Consider the following 23330-nt stretch of genomic DNA (forward strand, 5'->3'; position numbering starts at 1 on the left):
TTGTAAGGGCCGATGAGTATACAACAGTGAGGTCTGCGTTGCAGCTGCTGAATTGCATTAACCATTATTTTAAAAGTTGGCGGTGTATCGCCATAGTAATTGGGCAGCAGAGCACTTTGGGCTTATTTCCCCAAAAGACACAAAAGCGACTGGAGTACAGTTGTTACGGGACTACATTACAGTGATATGATTGTTAATTGTGCAACTTGGCATATTGGCAATAGTGTGGATTGCCTGAGCCAAGTTTATGTTTTGATACATGACTGAACTTTTTTAAAGCGCCATTTTCAAGAAGAGCCTTTAACATTTAAAAAGAAAGCCCTCCCATTGTTTTGTGTACAAACAAACTACCATAAAAGGTGTCATTTTGAATAGGCCAGTTTCGTAATGTAACCAAATTTAATGCATACGTCTTTGTGAAGTGCCTCAATACAAATTATTTCATTCACCTGATAGGAATAATAGTATTTCAATAGTCAGAATGCAACGGCATATATTAAGTGTTGCTAGGTAGGTCAAGCCATAATGTTTGTCCAACCTGGCAACAACTAATGTATGCAGTTCGGATTCTGTCTATTGAAATACTATTATTCTTACCAGGTGAATAAAATAATTTGTATTGAGACACTCTACAAAGACTTATGCATTAAATTTGGTTACATTACGAAAATGGCCTATTGAGAAGGATATTAGCGAGGATTAGCGAATGAAGTGACTTCTTTTTCAGTTGAGGATTTGATGTGAGAACAAAAGTTGTAGTGCATTGAACCTGAATTTTAAATAAATCTTGTGTTGATTAGGATGTAAAGAACATTCTTGGCTGCATTCTTTGTGGAATCTACCAGCAGGTGAAGACATTCCATTCATTCCTCCATGACTGTTACATGCAAATGAGCACCTCTCCAAGGACATAGTCAACAGGTGTTATATGTCTGTCAGTCAGTCTGCATTGCTCACACACACACAGACAGGCAGTCACACTTGGAGAATCATCGAGAGCGGAAATCAAATAGAAATTTGTATTCTTCTGGGGAACCACTTCCTACGCATATAAACCCCTGCTTTGATTGACCTCTTGCACCCCAAAAAGTTAGGACTGGAATTGCTACTTCCATGTTTAGGGGAAAATTGACTTTTTTCAAGAGTAGTGAGTGAGAACCCACTTGTATGAACTTTGCTCTTTAATTTGGGGGGAGTACTGTGGGGAGCTCTGTCTGTATGTTGTTAGCTGTGTTTGTACTCTGCTTAGAGCCTGCGTTCTGATTGGTTGAAACTAGTAGCTTGTGGTAATCTGAAACCAGTGTTTTCTTGAACTAGCTGGTGGTTTTCAGGCGCACATACATAGCGTATATATACACACAGCAATCTTTTGTGTACACTGTGACCCTCCTGCTCCCTGCTCTTTGCTCCATAAAGTTTATCTGTGAGTCAAGCGCAGGGTAGTTGATAGTGCACTCACAGACATGAGTGGTAAAGACTGGAAAGAGAGAGAAGCAAACGGTGATTTAGCAGGCAGTGGTACGGCCAGCCTTTCCGATTCTCTCGATGGCGTTGTTCCCCATCCCAACATGAAAGGCCCGATTAAGCGCAGACATTCTGTGCACAACTTTGCGCGTCAACTGAGTTTGCGAAGGAAGCAGAAACTTCAGAGACTTGTGAGCAAGAATGGAGAATGCAATGTGGTTTACACTCATGTGCCTTCAAGGTGGTCTGACTTCTTCACTGATATGTTCACAACACTCATTGATTTGAAATGGAGGTGGCTACTCATAATATTCTCGCTGGCATACGTGCTGGGATGGATGGGTTTTACGTTCGTTTGGTACGCGCTGATCTGGTATCATGGGGATCTTGGTTACCAGGACAAAATGGCAGACAATGTCACAGAATACGAAGACTGGGAACCATGTGTTTATAACGTGCAAAACTTCATTGGTGCTTTCCTGTTCTCCGTGGAAACGCAGACGACGATCGGTTATGGTTATCGCGGAACGAGTGAAGCATGTTGGGCAGGAGGGGCCATCGTCGTGATCCAGTCCGTCTTTAGTTGCCTGGTGGATGCCGTCTTTATCGGTATGGTCTTCGCAAAAATTGCACGACCGAAGAAACGTGCCGCAACAATTAAGTTTAGCCACAATGCAGTCATCGCCGAGCGAGACGGCAAGTTGTGCTTGATGTTCAGAATAGGAGATATTCGCCGGTCGCATATTTACGAAGCTCATATCAGGGGGCAACTCATCGGACCTAAAGTTACGGACGAGGGCGAGTGCATCCCTCTTCATACGTACAACATGGATTTCAGTAACAATACCGGGGAGGATAGAATCTTTCTGGTGTGGCCTATCGTTATTTGCCATGTGATAGATGAAAAGAGTCCTCTGTATAGCATCTCAGCTGCTGATCTCCTGGAGAACAACTTTGAGGTGATCGTATGCATGGAGGGTGTTTTAGAACAAACAGGTCTTGTCATGCAAGCTAGAACATCATACTTGCCTTCCGAGATCCTATGGGGACAACGCTTCAGTAGCAACCTCATCAGCATCAACAATAATGAACAATTCAAAGTGGACTACACCGACTTCAACTCCACCTATGCAGTCCAGAGCATGCCTAGCTGCAGTGCGGCAGACTTAGAGCGCATGAGGTCAGCAGACACGGACTTATTGAACAATTCCAAAGTGAAGTCGTCGCCTTCGTCTGTTAAGTCTTCCCCCAAGAAAAGTGTCTTCCGATACAGCTTGCCTAAATCACCAAACAGTGCCTTCAACGGAAATGGGAGCATCCGATTTGCGGATGATCTGGAAAACGGAGAGAAAAACGGAGAGAAAATGCACATGTCCAATTCTAAGGCCAGTATGGCTTCTGTGGAGTCGATGACCAATGGCAATGGACATGTTACACATGGAAACGGGATGAAGAGATCCCCCTCCAGAGAGTCACCAGTATAGGTGAGATTTGTTCCCATGTTTAGAGTTTATTCATCTTAGCATCGACAAAGGTATTTTATGTTTGGTTGAATTCTGCTTCCAAAGTCATCTATGCTGCCAAAAACTTCTGTTTTAGACGGGTGTTTTTCACTTGTTCTATAATATGAAAGTTTTTATGTGTGAAATTGAGATAAAGTCCTTTAAATTGCAAAAGAGGCAAGCTTATCTATCCATAAAAAAGACCCAAAAGAGGGCAAGACACAGAGGTTATAATATCCATGCTTAGAACAGTTAGGTTCTAAAACAGCTTGTACCGGACAACATCAAGTAATGTAATGAATTTATATCAAGTTACAAATTAGTTAATTAACTAAAGTGAATGCTATTTATTTTCATGGAATCAAACAAAATAGACATCCTGCAGGCATTTAGAAAGAAATGGAGGGAGGAGAGAGAGAGAGAGAAAGAGAGAGAGAGAGAGAGAAAGAGAAAGAGAAATAGAGGGAAGAGAGAGAGAGAGAGAGAGGGTTTATTATGTCATTTACCGCATGAAAGAGTACTGTAAACTACATGATAGTAAACTGTATGATAGTGATAATATGGAAGGAAAGGAATAAAACAGACAAAATCCTATGATTTAGCTTCTCATTTATTCATTTCATAATCATATTCAGCTTTTTCATATTCAGCATATTTTTTTTAATGCTGAATTATATTCCTTAATCATGCAGCAACCTGCGTGTCTTATATCAAAAATATTTTAGGAAATCATTTTTCCATTCACAACCTACCGATGTGCAAATTGCTTGTGTATTGTTTGAGTATACATATTCATGAAAATAGTGTAATTCAGAAAATTTAAGAGAATTTTTAATGCACTCTATACACTACCAGTAATTTTTCACTTCCCAGCAGATCTGATCTGTCCTAGGTTATCAGTTAGAATGGGGTTCCAACGTTAAAAGAGCTCATTTTATTTCTGATTTCATTTCAGCCTTGACTTTATACTCGTATATATTCCTTTATGTGTTCAGTTCTATTTCTCATGATCTGAATATTGTGCAGAGGGAATCACAAATAAGAAATATTTTTCTATTTTCATGAATCATGGTATAAACATTGAGCTTTTTAAGGTTTTATGTCCATTTCAGTATTCAGTTTCTAGTGATCTTTTCTCTGTCTCACCAGGAATTATCAAGTAGGCCTATAAATGTAGATGATGTTATTTACATTCAAATGGTAGAACAGATATTTTTCTTTCTTGAAAACACTTTTTGAGATAAGAACACATCTGATAAAGATGTTCATTCTGGTATCTGGACTGCCTTCATACAGTCAAATCTGCTTTAGCGACCACCTGTATAGAAAGACCACCTCTATAAAGACTGCATTTATTGTTTCCTTTGGAATGTTTTCCTCCCATTGAAACATGTACTAAAGGAACCTGTACATAAAGACCATCTGCTCATAAAGACCACTTTTTTGTATCCCTTGACTTGAGTATAATAGTCTTGAAAAACTCTTATGCAGGTTTCACTGAATTAGAAACCAAAGACCAAAAATGTTGTTTAGTGTAAGTGTATCTCTGTTCAATACTAAATTGCTTTGAAACCTAAGAGCTTGTATTTTCAGTTATCTAGCCAGCAGAGATCAGATTAAGTACTTCAATGTCCAATCTGATATACAGACGTGTCAATCTTCATAAATGACCAGTACAAATTGGCTCTAGTATCTTCAAGGGGTTTCAATGATCGGGGTGTTATATCATGGTTATATCGACTGAGCTTCTAATGTTTCCGGACACCTGACTTTAGATTTTTTGCCTTTTAGGACATTCATTACAGTATAAATAGCAATGTCCATTTATATCATGCACTTATCTAACCCAGGGGATGTATTTAAGACATCCTCTCATTCAAGGAGTATTTTCCTATTAAGTTTGTACCCATTTGATGCACCTGGGTGGAGAGTGGCAAATATAGATTGATATCGAGCAAAGGATATTAGTGCCGTGGCAGGAATCAAATTGTGAACCATGTGATCCATAGTCTGGTGACATATCCACTAGACAGCAACACCTTCTTGATACAGTTGTTTAAATTTCAGTGGGAATGATAAGTCCTGATTCAGCTTTTTAGAGTAAAGACAAACAAATACAACAAAAAACAGGTCCAGTTTCACATAAAAGTACCTTTCTCTCAAAAAAATGCTGTGTGATAATTTAGTGATATTTTCACCAAATGCCTATACTATTCATAAAATACATTCAGTAAAGAAAAAAATACATAATTGGCCTAACAAATTAATACAGAATTGAAGCCATGGTCCTTTAATAGTCCTTTAGAAAATTGATCTTTCCATTATTTTTTTCAAATTGATAATCTTTGTTTTTTATAGGTCATTCCTTCAGCTGTCAAGATATCTATAAGTTTTTAATAAATATTTACGTAAGTAACGAAACACATTTCAACTTCTTTCCTCAATATTTGAGATATGAAATTTTGGGCTACTTTTGATAAGGCTATCTATTGATTAGTGTGTAGACTCCACACTAATTTTACAGGTGGTATGCATACAAATATACATATGGTCTGTCTGTATGCTTTGGGGCTAAAACTTTGAAAAGTTCATGGCTCACAAGTAATGATTGTTAGGCCCTTGTGCACTGGGTCCTTGTTCAAGTCAAGTTATGTTATCGCTGTCATTGTCAGATAGTTGGTAATCATCTTGATTTTTTATTTAGGTCTTCATCATCTGCTTGATTAATTTAATATTTATTTGGTCTTATGATCTTACCTTCCCAGAATCACCAATATAACTACCTCTTCTTTGGTCATAATTTGTCCTGCTTCTTCCTCATTTCCACTTTTCCCTTTTCCTTTTTCTTTTATCTGTTTTTACTTCTCCTTGTCGTTTCGTGGCTATTTATTGTTTTGTAATATTTTCTTGTATTTTCCAAGTATTTGTAGGCAAAATTTGAAACAATTATATTTTTTTCTGGGGGATCCACAAACTACCACAAGTACTGCTTTTAAAGGAATCCCCCCCCCCCCCCATTTCCTCAGAAATTAAGAATTTCTTGTAATCATTTTATTATGTGCAAAGTTTATTTGTATAGTTACCATGAAAAAGTGAATTTTGTATGAAAAAAATGTAATACCTTTGTTATCTTTCTGTTAGAAATGAAATAGACATGAATTGAATTTAATTGAATAGTTAGTATTTACTCTTAAGGTTTCAGTTTCAGTTTGCGGAATCAGTGAAAAGATTCATATTCACTTGTGTCTTTTGTGTCAAATCCTGATGTTGAGGGTAGCATTCATGTCTGTTTGCTTGCTAAGTCATGTGTCAAAAGAGATCTGAGAATAATCCCTCCCCCTTTTTTTTGTTTAACTGTTTGGGGACATAATGTACATGTACTTGATGTTCTTGCAAAGCTAGTTGAACTTCTGAAAAAGCTTTTTTGCAAATTGCATGGAGGAGTAAGCCATACCTTAGTCATGGTGGTTGGTGGAGAAAAGAAAAAATAACAAAAATTATGAGAGCTTTACTAATCCCGAAAAGAGATTAAATTCCAAGCACAGTTTGGGAAATTCTTTGATCACCCTTCCCCACTTGTATGCCTTTTGTAATTTTCAAAATAAAGTGACTGATTTTGAAAGTAAACTGCAGTAAAATATTGTTTTTGGAACATTCTACAAGTTGTTCTGGAAGTGAGTTTTCATTTTCTAGAGTTTTGGATATTTCATGGCTGCAACTGTATATCTCCCAACCCCCCCCCCCCCCTTCCTGCCTTTTTTTGTTCTTTTTTTTTACATTTAAGCAACCTCAAGGTTTAAAGTAAACTATTTTTTTTCACCACTTTAGCATTTTGGCTTCAACTTAAATATGTTGACTGATTCAAAATGTACTGGTATGTACTGAGAGTGTAAATTTCTGAGATTTGTATGAAGGTAGTTTGTTTCCTGGTTGTTGCTCTTGGTTTCTGTTATATATACATCATCCTGTCGTATATAAACTGCATAAGGGATCAAGTGATTAATAATGACATGCTATATTCCAAAGCAGATCCTTAACTTAATGACCTACTGAAAGTGGTGAGAATTATAATTTAGAGTTTAATACGGTAATAAATAACTTAATAATATAACGGCCCTTTCATTTTCTCACTTCCATAGGCTTAAAGGTACTATGTCCCATTTGCAGGCCAAAAAAATGAAAAAGTTAAATTCCAACTGCATTTGAAAGATAATACTAATTTAGAGCTTCCCTAAAAAAAGTGGGGCTTGAAAATGTCTTCAAGTGGGAAAATAACAACTATTAGTTGTCAAATCGACTTTAGGGCTATAGAGCCCAAAAGTAATAGTCTTGATTTTCAGACAATTGTACCGAATGGTCATACGTTTTATGCTGCGCAAAGATTCAATCAGTTTAATCTTGGCCATCACAAGAAGTGGGTTATTGATGTAGACAAATGCTCATGTACCCTTTACAACTCTTTTCATGTATGTTATTACCAAAGAAGAAAAAAAGCCAGTCAGTCACTCAATATTGTCTGACAGTAAAGTCTAGCAAGTAAACGGGTTTCCTTGCATAATTTGAATGTGAGGACACTGCTAACGTTTAAATTTCACAGATAGGACATACATGACATATTCATAATTCCTGCAAAGTTCTACATCATTTGAGGTTGACTGCAAAAGGGACATAGTACCTTTAATACAGAAACCGTTTGTTTCCTGTATGTAATGGGTTCAAATAGAGAAAGGATAAGTTGTATTTAATTTTAAATGTTACTTCAAATTTTTCTGAATATTGTGAAAAGCTTGTCGCAGTGGGAAAACAGAAATGCACTGTAAGCAGTTTCCTTTGTTAGTTATGTCCCTTTCCCTGTTATTGAATCATACTCATTTTTCATGTCAGCATGAAATGAAACATGACAAAATTATGATGTTGAATTGACACCTTACATTCAGATGCTCCTGAATGTTGTGAAAAGCTTGCCGAACTAGGAAAACAGTAATGCCCTGTTACTTGTTAGTTTACTTTGTTAGTTATGTCCCTGTTTTCGAATCATACTCATCTTTCATGTCAGCATGAAATGAAACATGACAAGATTATGATGTTGAATTGACAATGCATGTTACATTCAGATGCTCCTGATTGTTGTGAAAAGCTTGCTGCAGTGGCCGGAAAACAGAAATGCACTGTAAGCAGTTTATTTTGTTTTTGTTATGTCCTTGTTTTCGAATCATAGTCAATTTTCATGTCAAGATGAAATAATGAAATGAAACGTGATGATATTTCACTGTTGTATTTACAGGTAGGTGTGACATTCAAGTTTTCCTGAACAATGTGAAATTGTTGCCTCAGTGGGAAATAGGTAATGCCCTGCAAGCAATTTTCTTTGTTAGTTACGGTATGTCCCTGTTTTCGAATCATAGTCATTTTTCATGTCAAGATGAAATACTGGAATGAAACGTGATGATGTTCCACTGTTTTATTTTCATGACACATTTAAGTTTTTGTGTATATTGTGAAAATCTTGCCTCAGTGGAAAAACAGTAATGCCCTGCACGCAATTTTCTTTATTAGTTACGGTATGTCCTTGTTTTCGAATCATAGTCATTTTTCATGTCAAGATGAAATAATGGAATGAAACGTGATGATGTTCCACTGTTTTATTTACTTGACACATTTAAGTTTTGGTGTATATTGTGAAAAGTTTGCTGCAGTGGGAAAAAATAAGGATTTTTGCTTTGTTACAAAATTGTTTGAAATGTCTACGTTTTTTGGTAATACCGGTAGTCATTTTTCATGTCAACTTAGCCGTAAAATCATGTAGTGTATAATAGTGAAACATGACAATATTTCAAGAATTCATCATTTTTGCGTGACATGTAAGGCTGCGACGGGTAGTCGAATGCTCGAGTACCCGCACGGTTGACAACTACTCGGGTATGATTTCTTGTACCCGAATATTCGGCCGCAAAAAAAAAAAAAAATTAAAAAAAAAAAAAAAAAAAAAAAAAAAAATGTCCAGGCCAGCGCTTACCCGTGCCAGGGAGAGCGGCGTCCGCTGGCACGGTACCGTCGGTAAAAATGTTTCCCAACTCAAGCACTGTCAAACTCACCTTTCAGAAACTGGGACCAAATGTCCAGATTTCTGTTTGGACTTGGAGGAAAATGGATTATTCTGCCATCTTTGGTTTTTAAAACAGCATTGTTTACTGTTATTATTCTTATTAAATCGGCACTTTCAACTGCAACTCAAAGTAAAGTTGCATGCGTTTTCAGCGAGGGACCTGAGAAACTGCCGAGTGGTATGGTAGTGGCAAAAAAATCAAAAAAAGAAAAAAAAATCAAAAAATCAAAAAAATTCAAAAAAAATCAAAAAAATTCAAAAAAATTATAAAAAATTATAAAAAATTATAAAAAACATGGCGTCCGAATATTCGAGTATTCGCCTGTGAGCCTGGGAGTGTACTCGGGTACCTCATTACACTGTTGTGCACAGCCTTAGTGACATGTTCTATTAACCTTTGCTTGTTAAGTTGCTGAACTCGACAGCTCGTTAAGAATTAACAATAGCATTGCTCATAATCTTGTTGTGTACGTGTGTTTGTGTTTTAAGGGGATATTTCATCATTCATTGTTGCTCACGTTTTTCTTGGCTCATAGGGATTTACTTATCCGTTCAATTGATAAGTTAAGATTGCATGCTTACGTATCAGTTTCATTTACAAATCAAGCAACAACAGGTACTATTCCCCATTTTGTTATGGGTTAATAATTAAAGGTACTTAGTAACATTGTGATGGTTGATTTCACACATCTGTTGAATCAGGATGCAAAACACGTAAAATTATGTTTGTATGTATGGATTATCCAACTACGATGCCCAAATCCGAAATTAATTCACGCAATATGAAGATTTTCAACGGGTTTTCGAACGGGCGTCGATGTGCGGCGCTTCTGAATTTAAATTCTCCCAACCATTTTTTGAATTTTCCCAACCATTTTTCCATGAAAAAAAGACATAAAAACAGGCTATAAAAAAATGTGTCAACACTAAAACGTCTGGAATGGAAAGTAGAGCCATTTTATTGCTTTGTGAGATTTCCATTCACCTAAAATGTCATTAAATGATTAAATTGTAATAATATAGTTGGGAGAATTAAGGAATCGATCGGATCAGTTTTTCCCCATTTGTACCATGAATATTGGTCCGTTTTCGCTCAAATTTTCAGATTATCTTTAATTGTACATCTAGCATTGAAGTCAATGCCTTAGCACCACTATCTCTCATCTGAACAATGTTACAAAGTCCCTTTAAGTTTATAGGATCCTTCACCTGACCTGTTTTTGATAATGGTATGAGAGACAGGAGTTGAGAGTACAGTGACTTGTATGGTTGGTATTTCATGGTGCTATGACCTGACATTTGCTCTAGCGACAAATGCTCCAGGCTTTTTTGTCAGAGATACAAAGTTCGGGTCAGGCTTGCAATTGGTTTTATGTTGAGTTTAGGGTTAGGGTTAGATGTAGTGTTTGGTCTAACTCTAAGATGAAAGTAATACCAGTATACATGATTAGTGTACAATATTTACTAAGGAGCCATTGTTGATGTTGACCATGTCATAGAATCATTCTAATATATCTTTTTCTTCTTTTTTTTTCTATTTTTGTTAACTTGATTGCTATTTAATTTTTTTTATTGAATAGTAATTTTTTAATCAAAGCTGTGTACTCAAACAATTATTTCATTTTGAAGTTGAATCTATTTGAATCTACTTCAGAATGGAATCCACTCTTTTAAAAAATTGGTTTGAATTACTCATTCGAGAGTTGATTGCACAATTTGCACCAGTATTGTCTTTTAATATAGTGTGAATTTTCTCTCCAAAACAGAGAGATCTCTAACAAATATGACATCCCCAAAGAGTGCCTGTCCATTCCTGTACATTACCTTAGATTGAGACTTAGACAATTTAGACAATTTAGACAATTTTAGACCGTCGTCCAGATTAGACCACCACGTTACCCATTGTCCGAATTAGACCACTACCCAGTTTAGTTTAGTTTGCAGGCACATACCCTGGTCAGTCGTAAAAGAGAGTCTGCACTATAGGACTACCATAGGCCATGTACTATAGCTGCTCCTGACACAACCAGTAGGTAGTTGGGCTAGGCTTCTCTCAAGGCACAATGATTTTTTGATAAAGTGTCAAATTAGGGTCTGTGCTTGCAGACTAGGTCGAGTCTGTGTTTATGTCAGCCATTATAAGACCAGTTCTTTTCCTCTTCATGTGCTTATTATTCTCTCACAGTCACAGTTTACTTTAATCCCAAACTAAATAGCTCAAAGCCTCTGTCGTGTTTACCTCTTTAAAAAACAAACACAGCCATTCTTCAACATTTCTTCTTCACCATAGAGCTTTAAGTGTGAGCTGAAGAGCATATTATCAATGAATTTAAGTAGCATAACTTGATTTCAAAATACCAATGGTGTAGGAAAACATCATGGAAGGTTTTAAGCTTGATGGTATTTGTTATTGTTAGAGCCTCGGCTAAAATTATACAATTTAGCTAAATCTAGAGCTTTAAGTGTTAGCTGAAGTGCATATTATCAATGAATTTAAGTAGCATAACTTGATTTCAAAATACCAGTGGTGTAGGAAAACACAATGGAAGGTTTTAGGCTTGATGGTATTTGTTATTGTTAGAGTCCCAGCTAGAATCTTAGTTAATGCAATTCACCTAAATCTTACACTAAATCTAAATATTTGGCCAACATGCATGCATTGTCTGTATCACTGATATATATAACTCAAGATAAGTTTTTGACTCGGACAAACATGAGAAAATCCATTTCACATTTCGATTGCAAATATCTGCTGAATCATCTTATTTCCTCGTTTCAATTCCTAGAACTGCAAAACTTTAGCTGTCATAGTGTCATTACTGTATTCATGTTTTTGTTATCAATTACCTCATTGAGTTGTATCAGTTCTGAATTCAAGACACTTCAGATAATTTTTTAACTGAATCTGTTGAGAAACTGAAAGGCATTAAATCATATACATTTACATAGATTTAACACCTTTCTGGCTCTCAACAGATGATCATCAGCTCAATGCATATAATCCAATCACCAAATCATCTGTTCAGAGCCAGAAGGGTATTAACTAGCTCTGTGTTAAAGTATAGGAGTTAATTCCCTTCTTGCTCCAAAAAGATTAAATGATTCCTTGGATTTTACTTTGAGTTCTGGTAATTGGCAGAATTTTTGTTTTTCTTTCACAAAGTCGAAACAATATGTATACTAAACCTTCATGACTATAAATAACTAATACCTGCCATATGACTTTGGTAGAAATTAGAAAATCTATAATAGTAATACGCTAAGGCTCCGCGGGGGGCGCGACGTCTCCGCCGGCCTTTGTATTCTATTGTTTTTTAATGAGATCGCCGACCCAACTTGGTGCAGCTATCTCCTCCTGAACCCTGCCCTCGGGGTACCGGTGACCGGTGCCGTCGTCCGCGGGAGAGTCTACTCTAGCGAATTGGCTATACTCCGCCCGAGGTCCTCCTCCGTGTCGACGTCCAGGGCGAAAACAGACGCGACATGCATAATGCAGGATATGCGTGACGACAGAGATACCTCATGGATATTCAACATGACATCCGTAGACACACGACCGATGACTATCCACTCACATTAAGTTGCGTATTAAATGCACGACGCACAGAGTCGGGCTTACCCGAGTAAAGCATCTTTCTATAGGATATCCATTGTATAGTAGCTGCACGAGCCACAGAGATACACACGAAGCTTCCCGTCCACGTCCAAACTTAGGGACCTATTTCCATCATTATTGCCGCGATTTTTATATAGGTGTCGTGAATGGAGGTATGAAATGAAAGCTTATTTTGTGATTATTACGGCCATGCTACTAAATTTTGATTATCATTTTCTAAAGGAAAGTTTTCACAAGAAAACCATTGGACTGACAATTCAGTCGCAAGCTGCCTTCAGTCAGTGCAGTGTGTGTGAGCTGCAGTTAACTCCAGCAAGCTCCAACACCGGCTCCGCGCACCGCAGGCGTCCGAGGCCTGCGGCGCCGGTGTTCGAGCTTTCTGGAGTTACGCTGTGTGTGTGTGTGTGAGTTCAGAAATTGTTATCTGTTGGTTGCATCATTATTGCCGCGATTTCAATATAGTTTCGTGAATAGATTTACGAAACCTGATCTTAGAATTAGTAAAAGTATTACTAATGTTTACGTTTTTAAACGACTGTCTGATTTTCTTGTGAAAATTTTACTTTGAAAAATGATTATCGAAATTCATGGTCAGAAATAATCACAATCTAGGGTCTATTATGTTACAGTTCTTGCATCAAATCAATGCATGAAAACTTAGTTATTGAACTAGAAAAATGTTTTTTTTTTAAATAGGCAATTAATTATGAAGTATAGGAAGCCTGAAACCTGTCCTGAGCCTACTAAACAAATCTCAACAAAGTGTAGGCCTATCCTTTTATGAATTAATGAAAAAGTAGCCCCAGAAAAAAGAGCCCCAGAAAATTTCCCTAAAATTTGAAATGGAGCCCCTGAAATGAAAAACTTAATTTTTTGCCTGCGCACCCCCTCTAGAATCCCGCGGATTTCCGCGGGTCCTGAGTTGAGTGTATATATAATATAGGCGTGGGGTCCACGGGTTTCAAGGGGCCATAAACCCCCGAAAGCTCGGGGGTTTTAGGCGTATAGGGTCAGATGAGCATATTTTTAATACTTTATTTGTGACACTTGCGGGTCACTAATTGGCGTGGGGTCAATACGTAGAGTTGCGTAGTATTGCGTAACAACTACGCTGGCCTACGTTACTATATGCTGAGGGACGGAAAGGGGTACGCAAGATGAACGAAAACAATTCAACCTGTTTAATTTTTTTCGCCAGCCTACGCATAACCTACGCAGGGACTATTTCCCCATTAATAAAAATTTCTGCGTAGTCGGTACGCCACACTACGGAACTCTACGCAGTTCCAGTGGCTTAAAGAATAACTACCGGTACAGTTGGATCGTTTTTTTAATTTTTATATAAGGCCAAATTAAAAAAAAAACATGTTTAGCTTCCTGTTTTTTCGAAAAATGAGAAGGAGGAGGCCCTTTTTTTTTCTTTTTATTTTCTTTCAAAATGGCCGCTCCGTACATTTTTCCTGACATTCAGGCTATTTTTCAAGATGGCGGCCGACAATTTTTTTTTTTCTTTTTTAAAATCAGAAATACATTTTAGCAGTGCTTTTCATGTTTTTTTTCTTTCAAAAAAAAAATAAATAAATAAAAAAAAAAAAAAAAAAAAATAGGAGGCGGCCCCCAAAAAGGAAGCAGGCGGGGACGCTGTTTTTTTTTTCTTTCAAAAAAAAAAAAAAAAAAAAAAAAAAAAAAAAAAAACTTTTCAAAAAATTTCAAAAAAAAAAATAGGAGGCGGCCCCCAAAAAGGAAGCGGGCGGGGACGCTTAACATGTATATTTCTTAATGGCCTGAATGGCAAATAAAGTTCTTGGTGGTTTTAATTTAGACAGTCTCTATATATCTATTTACATCCCCCGCCCCCCTCTAGGATCCCGCGGATTTCCGCGGGTCCTGCTAGTCTGTATTATAAAAGGGCAGAGTCATCGTGACCTATACGTATTCTACATCGTAGTCTCTCTGACTCTCTGTGCAAATGTGTGCAAATGAGAGTCGTGCCTTTCAGTTATGGTTATTTCCAGCAAGTTTGTGCTACATGTAGTTAAAAATAAACTTGAGTTCTGGTAAAAAAAAAAAAAAATTAATTATCACAGAATCTAACAAAACTTACACTGAATGTTCAAGATTACAAATAAATGTCATGTGCCAAACAATTTTGGAAGAAAATGTATATGGTACCGGCTGAGTAATAAGCATACGGGTAGAAAGATAAGAAAATCAAGGTAGTACTAGCCCGACACCATTTGTGTTGTCCCATACATCTTTCTGTGTACAGTGATTGTTACTTTACCAAGACTGGGCCAAATTTAGGATGATTTTATTGACTCCATAACCTTGCAGTACACACCAATACTTACATGCTATATGATCAACTTTTTCTGATCCATTCCACACCTTTTCTTTCACAATGCAATCACATTACCAGAACTCACCTTTATCTTTAAATTATTTAAGGGGTCAAACAACCCCTCTGAACCTTATTACATGACACCATTCTTAAAAATTATAAGCTGGTATTTCTTGAAATTCTTCTACTTACCGGAACTCAAACTCTTGTGTTTGTGTAACATACTGTTTTGGGTGTGATCATGTTGATGTTTTTTGCTGGTATATATACAATGTAGTACTTCTCACTCTTTCTCTTCAGTGTAGTTTTGTCCGTATTCTGAGGATTAGATAGCTAGAACTTCCTGATATGACTATTCAGTTGATCTTCTTGATCTTTGCCTTTGAATTGATTCATATTTTTAAAGTGGATTCTTGTAAACTCAGTATCTAATTGTCCTTCCAAAATACTGCAAAATGAATAGAATTTCTTAACACACCAGTGACTATTTGTTGAGATTTTTTTCATCCCAACATTTCATTATTGATTTACTCAATTGTGGTTAACATCTATTGAGATACCGGTAACCAAGGCACTCTTGCCCATTTTATGAATTTTCAGGTATAAATTGTTGCTTACAAATCTTCTTCTCGGGACAGTACTCCTACCTCCCTTGTGACCAAAAAAAAAAATCAGATTTCCATTATGCAAATTAGATATGAGGACTTTTGAGGTGCTAGAAAATACATGAACAAGATTCTCTAAGACTATAGAAAGCAGTCGGTATACAATTCTAAGTTGCCGCCATTTCTTTTCACCAAGAATAGATTCATGAGGAAACGAAAGTTGACAACTAATTTTTGTCCCGAGTCGTGATCTGAATTACCTTTTTGTCAATTGTCTGTACATAGTGGATTTCAGGTATATAAATAAATGCCCTTTCATTTTGTCTTCATCTAAAAGACAAAGGGGATCGCACTGTATTTCCTCATTTTCGTAAGTATATCACTACCGTGAAATTCCTTCAAGTTATTTGGAATTTAAAAGCTGTATTTTTCCGGGTTACTGAAGGTTATGCTCCAGGATACGTCGGTACATTAACAATCAGTGAATCTTTGTCTAAAAGGGGACTTTGCAGGATTGAATTTGAAAATTTCCTGATATATACAGGATTTAAAGTGCCTTATAACAGGACTTGACATATCATGGGTCCTGTATAGCTCCCCCTCAATTTCCTAGACCACATCCCCCCCCCCCCCCAAAAAAAAATGATGATAATATTAGAACAAATTGAATAAATAAGAATAATAGAATTAAAGATCATAAGTCAATGTCAGTGTACCGGTAGACCCCCTCCCTGTTAAAAAAAGGTTTGTTTTTAGCCCTGATTTTGATGGGGTTTTTTTTAATCCATTTTTTGCTTGCTAAAGCTTTTAGGAATTCTAAAGAATTGAGAAATTATGAAAATTTTCTTTGAGGATTTGCTGGCTTGTAGTAATGATGACTGCTGGCCCAGCACGTAGTTTAAACCTCAAGCAGTAATCATTGTTTCGGTGCCATGTGAACCCACCTTGCTGTTAGTGGGTCGTTGTTTAAAACCCAAAAGCTAAAAACTACAAAGCTTAAAACTACAACGGTGACATACGACCGAAATTAGCTACTTGAGGCTTCCCAGCTCCCAGCACAAAGTAGTACCGGTATACACCAAAGGGTTACTGTGCCAGCCAGTGCCAGGGATGGAGAGTTTCGAGAGACTGTGAAATGCTCTTCAAATCAAAGTTCAAAACTTGGATAAAGACAAGTGTCAGGTGATGAATATCTTGTAGAATTTGAAGAAATGTATGCCCTCATGCGAGAAACAAACTCTATTTGAGAAGTAGTTAATGGCCATATTATGGATAGAACATTTTAGCGATCATCAATAGTGAACAAGTTTTACAAAGGAGTTGGAAAATAGGAATTGAATTTGATTTGATTTTAATTGTGTAGTAAATATACACACAAGAGTTTTAGTGCATCAATAACTTTCTAGGCAGTGGTTTAACTGCTTTTGTTGAGCAATGTGTTTTGTGATTGAAGACGCCCTTTATTTTCTTAGTTTTTAATCACTGATTTTACTCTACTTTAATTTCTGAAAATATAACTAAAGATTTTTTTAATGTATTGTATTTGTTTTGTTTTCTTTGGTGGTTGTGTTTTTTTTCTTTTGTTTTTTGTTATTTTTTTCTGGTCATTTCTTTTCTTAAAAACTAAATTTTTAATTTGTGTCTATTCCAGATAAATAATAATGATAATAATGATAATAATATATCTTGTTTACCCAGGGTAGCCTCATCATTCGTAATACCATTCTGCCTGAGGGCACTGCAATCACATTATTACCCTGTCTTTATAATTAGTATTGAACATTTACATTACCCCCTGATACGGCTGATTTGAATAGCATGTCAACTCAGAAACATGATCGAATGACGTCAAGTCCAAGGGTATCTTGTGAAAATATTGAACCGAGGGGGAGTTTCCTTCTCATTACAACAAGATTTTCACAGCGCTATTGTCCTCTTTTGTTTACATTTCTTTGCTCAAGGTTTGTATCTTGTTACTATTCAAAATATATTAAAAATAGGACAAAAGAGCATTTTTTTCCCAAAATTATTAATTTTTACTTTAGAAGAAGGAAAGAATTCTGCAAGATGTGATTTATAGGCTCAGTTGTCACTAGAAAAAGAGAATTCTATTACATTTACAGGTCCTTTTGAAACTTTCGGAAGCTCCATTATATAGAGCTCCATATAAACTATGAAGGACCTCATGACAAATATTTTGTAAATAAAAAGAAAAGTATAGAAATGAATGTCTTGTTTTGATTTGATTTTGTATTTTACTTTTAAAAACCTGAGGTAAAGTAGAATTGTTTAGCCTCAAAATATTCTCAATCTCTCTTCTTTTTTTTTTTTTTGGGGGGGGGGGGGTCATCATCTTATACAAATAATACAATGGTCCAGAATTGATCTCTAATTATATAACTGTACATTCAGAGACTTGAACCTTATTGCATTAACTTCTGTCTACTAATTCTTCTCAATCCTTCTCATAAGTTTACAAAATCTTACAAAATAATCTGGTTATACAATTCCTTTTTTGATTGTGTTGACCTTACTCTTTAGAATATTTTAGAACCTGTTTTGCAACTAAATCTCCTTTATTTGGTTCTAATTGTGGTTTAATTTTTTTAAAATCATATTGTCAGTCTTCCAGAAATGGTGACAACTATTTACAAGTTTACATCAAATTTTTATTGAAAAATCAAATTGATTGTTTTCATAGGTCCTTGACCAAATGAATAAGATGTTTCCCATGAGCAAATCTAACTGAGCTTATTACCTGCTACAATAACCTGAAATTCTAAAGAAAATATGCATTCAATTTGACATGTTTGTGTGTACATTTGTTAACTATTAGAATGCAGGATGTAAATAGGTAATTTTTGTTGTTTTTCCAGGGTAGGAATTTCCAGGGTAGGAATTTGACATGTTTTTTTTCTCTTCTCATTTGAGTGAATTAATTTAAAGGAAGCAAATTTATTGTCCTAATGCCAGATTAATGAATATAAATGAGTCAGAATGAATCAGGAGAGCTGAGGTATTTGTTTCTAGTTCATCGTGACTGTGCCATGGACCAGTGATGGCCTGGTGGTAGAGTCGCTGCCCGGCAAGCAGTGGTGGATGGCAGGTTCAAATCCCTGCTGGTTCCAAGATTTTTTCTGACTTTTTTTCAATTACAGATCGATCAATTGATCTCATTTACTGGGTGTAAGCCACAAATATGTTTAAACAAGTGAATACATTGTTCTTGAGTGTTATGATTCATAGAGAGCTCTGTTCATTGGCTTTCGATTGTCAATCTGTTAGGTCATCCAACGGCCAATACTAATATACATTCAATATTATATAACATCTGCTTAGTGCATTAATGGCGTTAACTTTTAATCAAAATATAAGGGCTAATCTCCATTAGATTACATTAGGCCAATTTACACATAAAAAAAAACATTGTTGATTTTTTTGGACTACCACTTACACTACTGGAGAAACCCGTAAAAAAAACGGCAACGTTTGCTCGTTCTGATTTTTGGGTGAGTACTGCCATGCTCGACTTGTCGCTACCCTGCATGCGATAGCACTGAAGCGAGGCGCTGTATGCAACTACCGATGAGTTGAAACACTGCAATGTGAGAAAAATTGATGATTTTTTTTTTTTGGCTCGCAGTATAAATGCAGCTCTTATTGCTGCTGCCCTGCCTGTGGCAGCTAGGCATGTCCTTGGTAGTCTTTTGTCTCAATGTTGGTGAAAAACTACACTTTTCGGATTTTCAGACACAAGAGGATTACATACGTTTGTTGTTGTTGGTACAATGCAGAGATACTTGAGTGGTTTAATGTCTACTGTGACTCAATGCCATGCTGTAGTGTGGGTTGAAATGGATATATGGCCGACTAGTTTAAAATGAGTGTCCCCCCCCCCTGAATTATTGTTTTGTTCAATGCAGATGTCTCAGTTTTCTTTACCATTTTTATATTTCCTTCTCATTCTCTTTCCCTTCTTCTTTTGTTATATTTTGACCTGCCCTCCATATTTCATCTTTCTTTTTTGTCACTGGCTAATTTTTGTCTTCTTTCTTCCGTGAAATAGCTCACAAACCCCAAATCTAAGCTGTTTTTAAAAGTTATTATCATTATTGAATTACATTTTTCGGCAATACATTGCTCCTCCTTCCCTCCCTCCCTCGCAAAGAATTGGTTGAATCGTAATAAATGTGTACATCATTCTGTTCATTGGTTCTATAGCTCAAGCTTTGGAGTACAGCTATCACTTAATTGCATTATAACATCTATATTAAATACTTTTTTTTAAAAGATCATAAGTGCTTTCTACTTTATTCCAGACGTTGTGGATTCTTATGAGAAGTGCCTAAAAGTGATTAGAAAATTTGCAACAGATTCAATTTTGTGCACATGTTAGTTTAAAGAGGTCTTAAAGTCCCCAGAAATGTCTCTGTTTTATTGGTCTTGTGTAAGTTAAACGTTTTATTTCAAGGCACTGAAAGGTCATCATACCACTGCCGATATCCAGAGCAATTGTGCTAAACATTTCTTATCTCTCTCTGCTAATATTGGAAGAGAAATAGAAGCAAGATATGGATATATTGAAATAAAGGAGTTCAAAGTTTCTTGATAAGGGATGGATAAGAAACAATCTAGGCCAATTACAAAGCCACTTAAGTGATACATGATATGTACAAAGTCTTCATTTGAAGTCCTTCTGGAGTCTTTCCACATGTCATGTTCTCACATCATGGTACATAGTACTAAATGGTTCACATGCTGTTGTTGATGGCCTACATTAAAACAAAATCAAAATGTTAAGTCCTTTTTGTCACTAGCACTTTATTAAATTAATGAATATCATTGATCTTTATGAATTAGTGGAGTTTTAAGAATCAAATGGACAATATATTCATGCATATATTATATTATATTTCATTTTATTTATTTATTTCCATGAAAGACACAGGTAAACAAAATTATATAATCTTCAATACAAACATATAATGACATATCTGAGGTGGGAGGATCATGAAAAGCACTAAAATGGCTGGTTAAAAATGATATATTTATATATAAGTTCCTACACATAACATGCAGCATTTTTCTTGAAGTCATCTTAATGATCTATGGATAAAATTGTTTTTTATGGGAATCATATATTTGAACTACAATATCATTTTTGATAAAATTGCCTATTTACTTATTGCTGTTTGAAGTTGTTTCATTATTTTTTTCCTGCATTTTGTCTATGAAATACTTCGTTGACTTTTTTCATTTTTTATCTTCAGGCGTTATATTGTTCTTGACTTGGTATATAAATGTTTCAGATTTCAATAACCGTGCAAGAAACAAACAAATACACAATACAAAATTTCAAAGTATTTCAATTTTAATGGGGCTATTGCTGTGGTCAACTGCCAATTTGAGTACATCCTCTTGCACTCGGTTGACGTTGACGTAATCTACAAACCTCCATTGTTGATACCTCATGCCAACTCCTACTGCGCTTAATCCATGCAGGGGGGGGGGGTCTAAGATTTGTGCGATATCCTGATCCGATACTTTTCTTTGGTATTGCGTTTCGTTTGACATTCTCTCCACTGAAAAATACTTCAATTTTTAAAGGCCATTCACTCATTCATAAATATAAGTCTTAACTGTTTTTACTTCCCTTTTTATTGAACTGGAGCTTGTTTTTCTTCCTGAAACTGATATTGGTAAGATGGTTACATAAACTACTAAGTTTGATTAAAAAGGATGTATTTTAATACAGAGTAGAGCAACGCTAAGAAGAAATAAACAATTCTTAAGAACTCTTGAAATTTATTCCATGATAAATCCATTTACCCGTAAGCTTTTTATACTTGTACTTTGTGTACAAACTTAATTATGTTTCTCATTAATTTCTTCAACCATTGTCCTGGCTTTTGCTTTTACCCGTCAGTCTAATATGACATGGATACAAAATGCAGAGTAAAGCCACTTTGAGTTCAGGTCATATCAATATTTGATCTTAAATGTATTACATGTATTTGCAAACAGACCCTCTTTTGAGACTGATAACAACAAATACAAGATTTCAAAGTATGACAATGGGAAAAAACGAGTTACAAAACCAAGGACATTTCCAACTTATAATGTCTATTTGTCTAAATTCAGATCATCTTCAAAATCTAGAGCAAAAATTACCAGTGTTCAAAGTTTTTTTCTTTGTGTCTTGAAATGAGCTATCATCTGAAGTCAAATAAGGGGAGTGGCATTAGTGCTTGAGTGGGAAAAATATCGAGGAGAGTGTTGGATTTGGGGCGACTTTATAGTCATACTAGCATAGAATACAAAGAATTTCCATGGTGGTATTTGTATTCCAAAGGGCAGACTGTTCTCAAGTCTGCCTCAAAAAGTTGGAAGAGATAACAATAGAATGTACTGTTATGAAATCTGTTAGTCTGACTTTTGTCTGACTTTCTTAAATGTATGTTATCTTTTTTTTAAAGAGATGTATACTTAAATGATAACCGAACCATAAACAGTAATATGGCATCTATACATAACAATGTATTTTTGCTGTTATGGTTTGTTTGTATTTGTGTAATTGATTGTTTATGTTTTGTATTAAATCATTTGGTAACTGGAAAAAGGGAATGAAATTGTATTCATCTAATCAGAGACAAATGCCCCCCCCCCTCCCTTCTTTCTCCCTCCCCCCCCCCCCCCTCTCTCTCTCTCTCTCTGTCTCTCTCTTTGTTTTCAGGGAGAGGGGGGGGGGGGGGGCGGGTATTCTTCCATATAATTGCACATACCTTTGTCATGTGATGATCAACATTAGGTTATGTGCAAATATTTATCTTGTGATATTGAAATGGTTAACAATGGGATCATACCTTGTTGGTTGTTTTAACGGTAATGATAAATAATGGGAGACACATTCCACTGTCTCATATTTTGACCAATGTCACATTGAATTTAGATGTCCCTTCAGAATATTGTTAACCCATTCAAAGAGTTCGAGCCCGAGTTCAATAATTCCGGGATAAATTTTTGGAAATACCATGCTTAATAAAGATTTAAATGTCTTGAAGATGTTACGAGTGTAGAAAAGATCATCCGTGTCTCGAATCAAAATGAATCCCAGCCCAACATTCCAATGCCAGTTCCAGGGTATTTGGCACAAACCTCAGAAAGTACTGGGTATTACAAATTGTATTCTAATTGCATTATATCATTGAATGAAGTAAAGTTGTCACATACAATTAACCAAGGTCTTTCTCTTTTGCTCTCTTTTCTCTTTTGTATCACAGAAATGGGCCTCCATTATTCTGCATGTATCTTTCTGCCAAGCCAGCCAGCCATAGTGTGTGAGAAAGCCAAAACGTCTATTATGCATGTTCAGCTAAAAAGCAAGAAAGCAAATCAGCAAAGTAGCAGCAAAATGCAACAGGATCCTTTTGCCGGGTGAAAAAAAAATGACAAAAATATAAATATGTTAATAAGATTAAGATTATAATATATGAATAGCCTTTCTATGAATGCATGGTGCCCAAGTATGGTTAAGAATGATGCTTAAAAATGTTACAATTTTCAAACATGATGTTATATAAGACTTAATGAATGTATCATGTTTTTGCCTTATGAAATTTGTTTTTGTATTTGAGTGTTTCGTCATGTCCAGTCGATAATGTAGAGTAAAGCTTTTGCCAAAAGTTGGAATCAAAGT

At 35.9% G+C, this 23330-nt stretch overlaps 1 protein-coding gene across 1 annotated transcript; it reads left to right on the forward strand.

The window, feature by feature from the left end:
- The first annotated feature begins 682 nt into the window (after positions 1-682).
- On the forward strand, positions 683-23080 carry LOC584158 (ATP-sensitive inward rectifier potassium channel 12-like). The gene is made up of 2 exons (XM_030984580.1): positions 683-2948; positions 22915-23080. The coding sequence occupies exon 1, from the start codon at positions 1464-1466 to the stop codon at positions 2946-2948; it is 1485 nt and encodes a 494-aa protein (XP_030840440.1). The 5' UTR covers positions 683-1463; the 3' UTR covers positions 22915-23080.
- The last annotated feature ends 250 nt before the right edge of the window (positions 23081-23330 follow it).

Source organism: Strongylocentrotus purpuratus, unplaced genomic scaffold (genome assembly GCF_000002235.5).
Source record: "Strongylocentrotus purpuratus isolate Spur 01 unplaced genomic scaffold, Spur_5.0 spur5_scaffold_14, whole genome shotgun sequence".
Lineage (NCBI taxonomy): Eukaryota > Metazoa > Echinodermata > Echinoidea > Camarodonta > Strongylocentrotidae > Strongylocentrotus > Strongylocentrotus purpuratus.

What these genes read in the sequence shown, in the direction of transcription:
- LOC584158 (XM_030984580.1), top strand. Translation starts at nt 1,464, where the DNA reads ATGAGTGGTAAAGACTGGAAAGAGAGAGAAGCAAACGGTGATTTAGCA.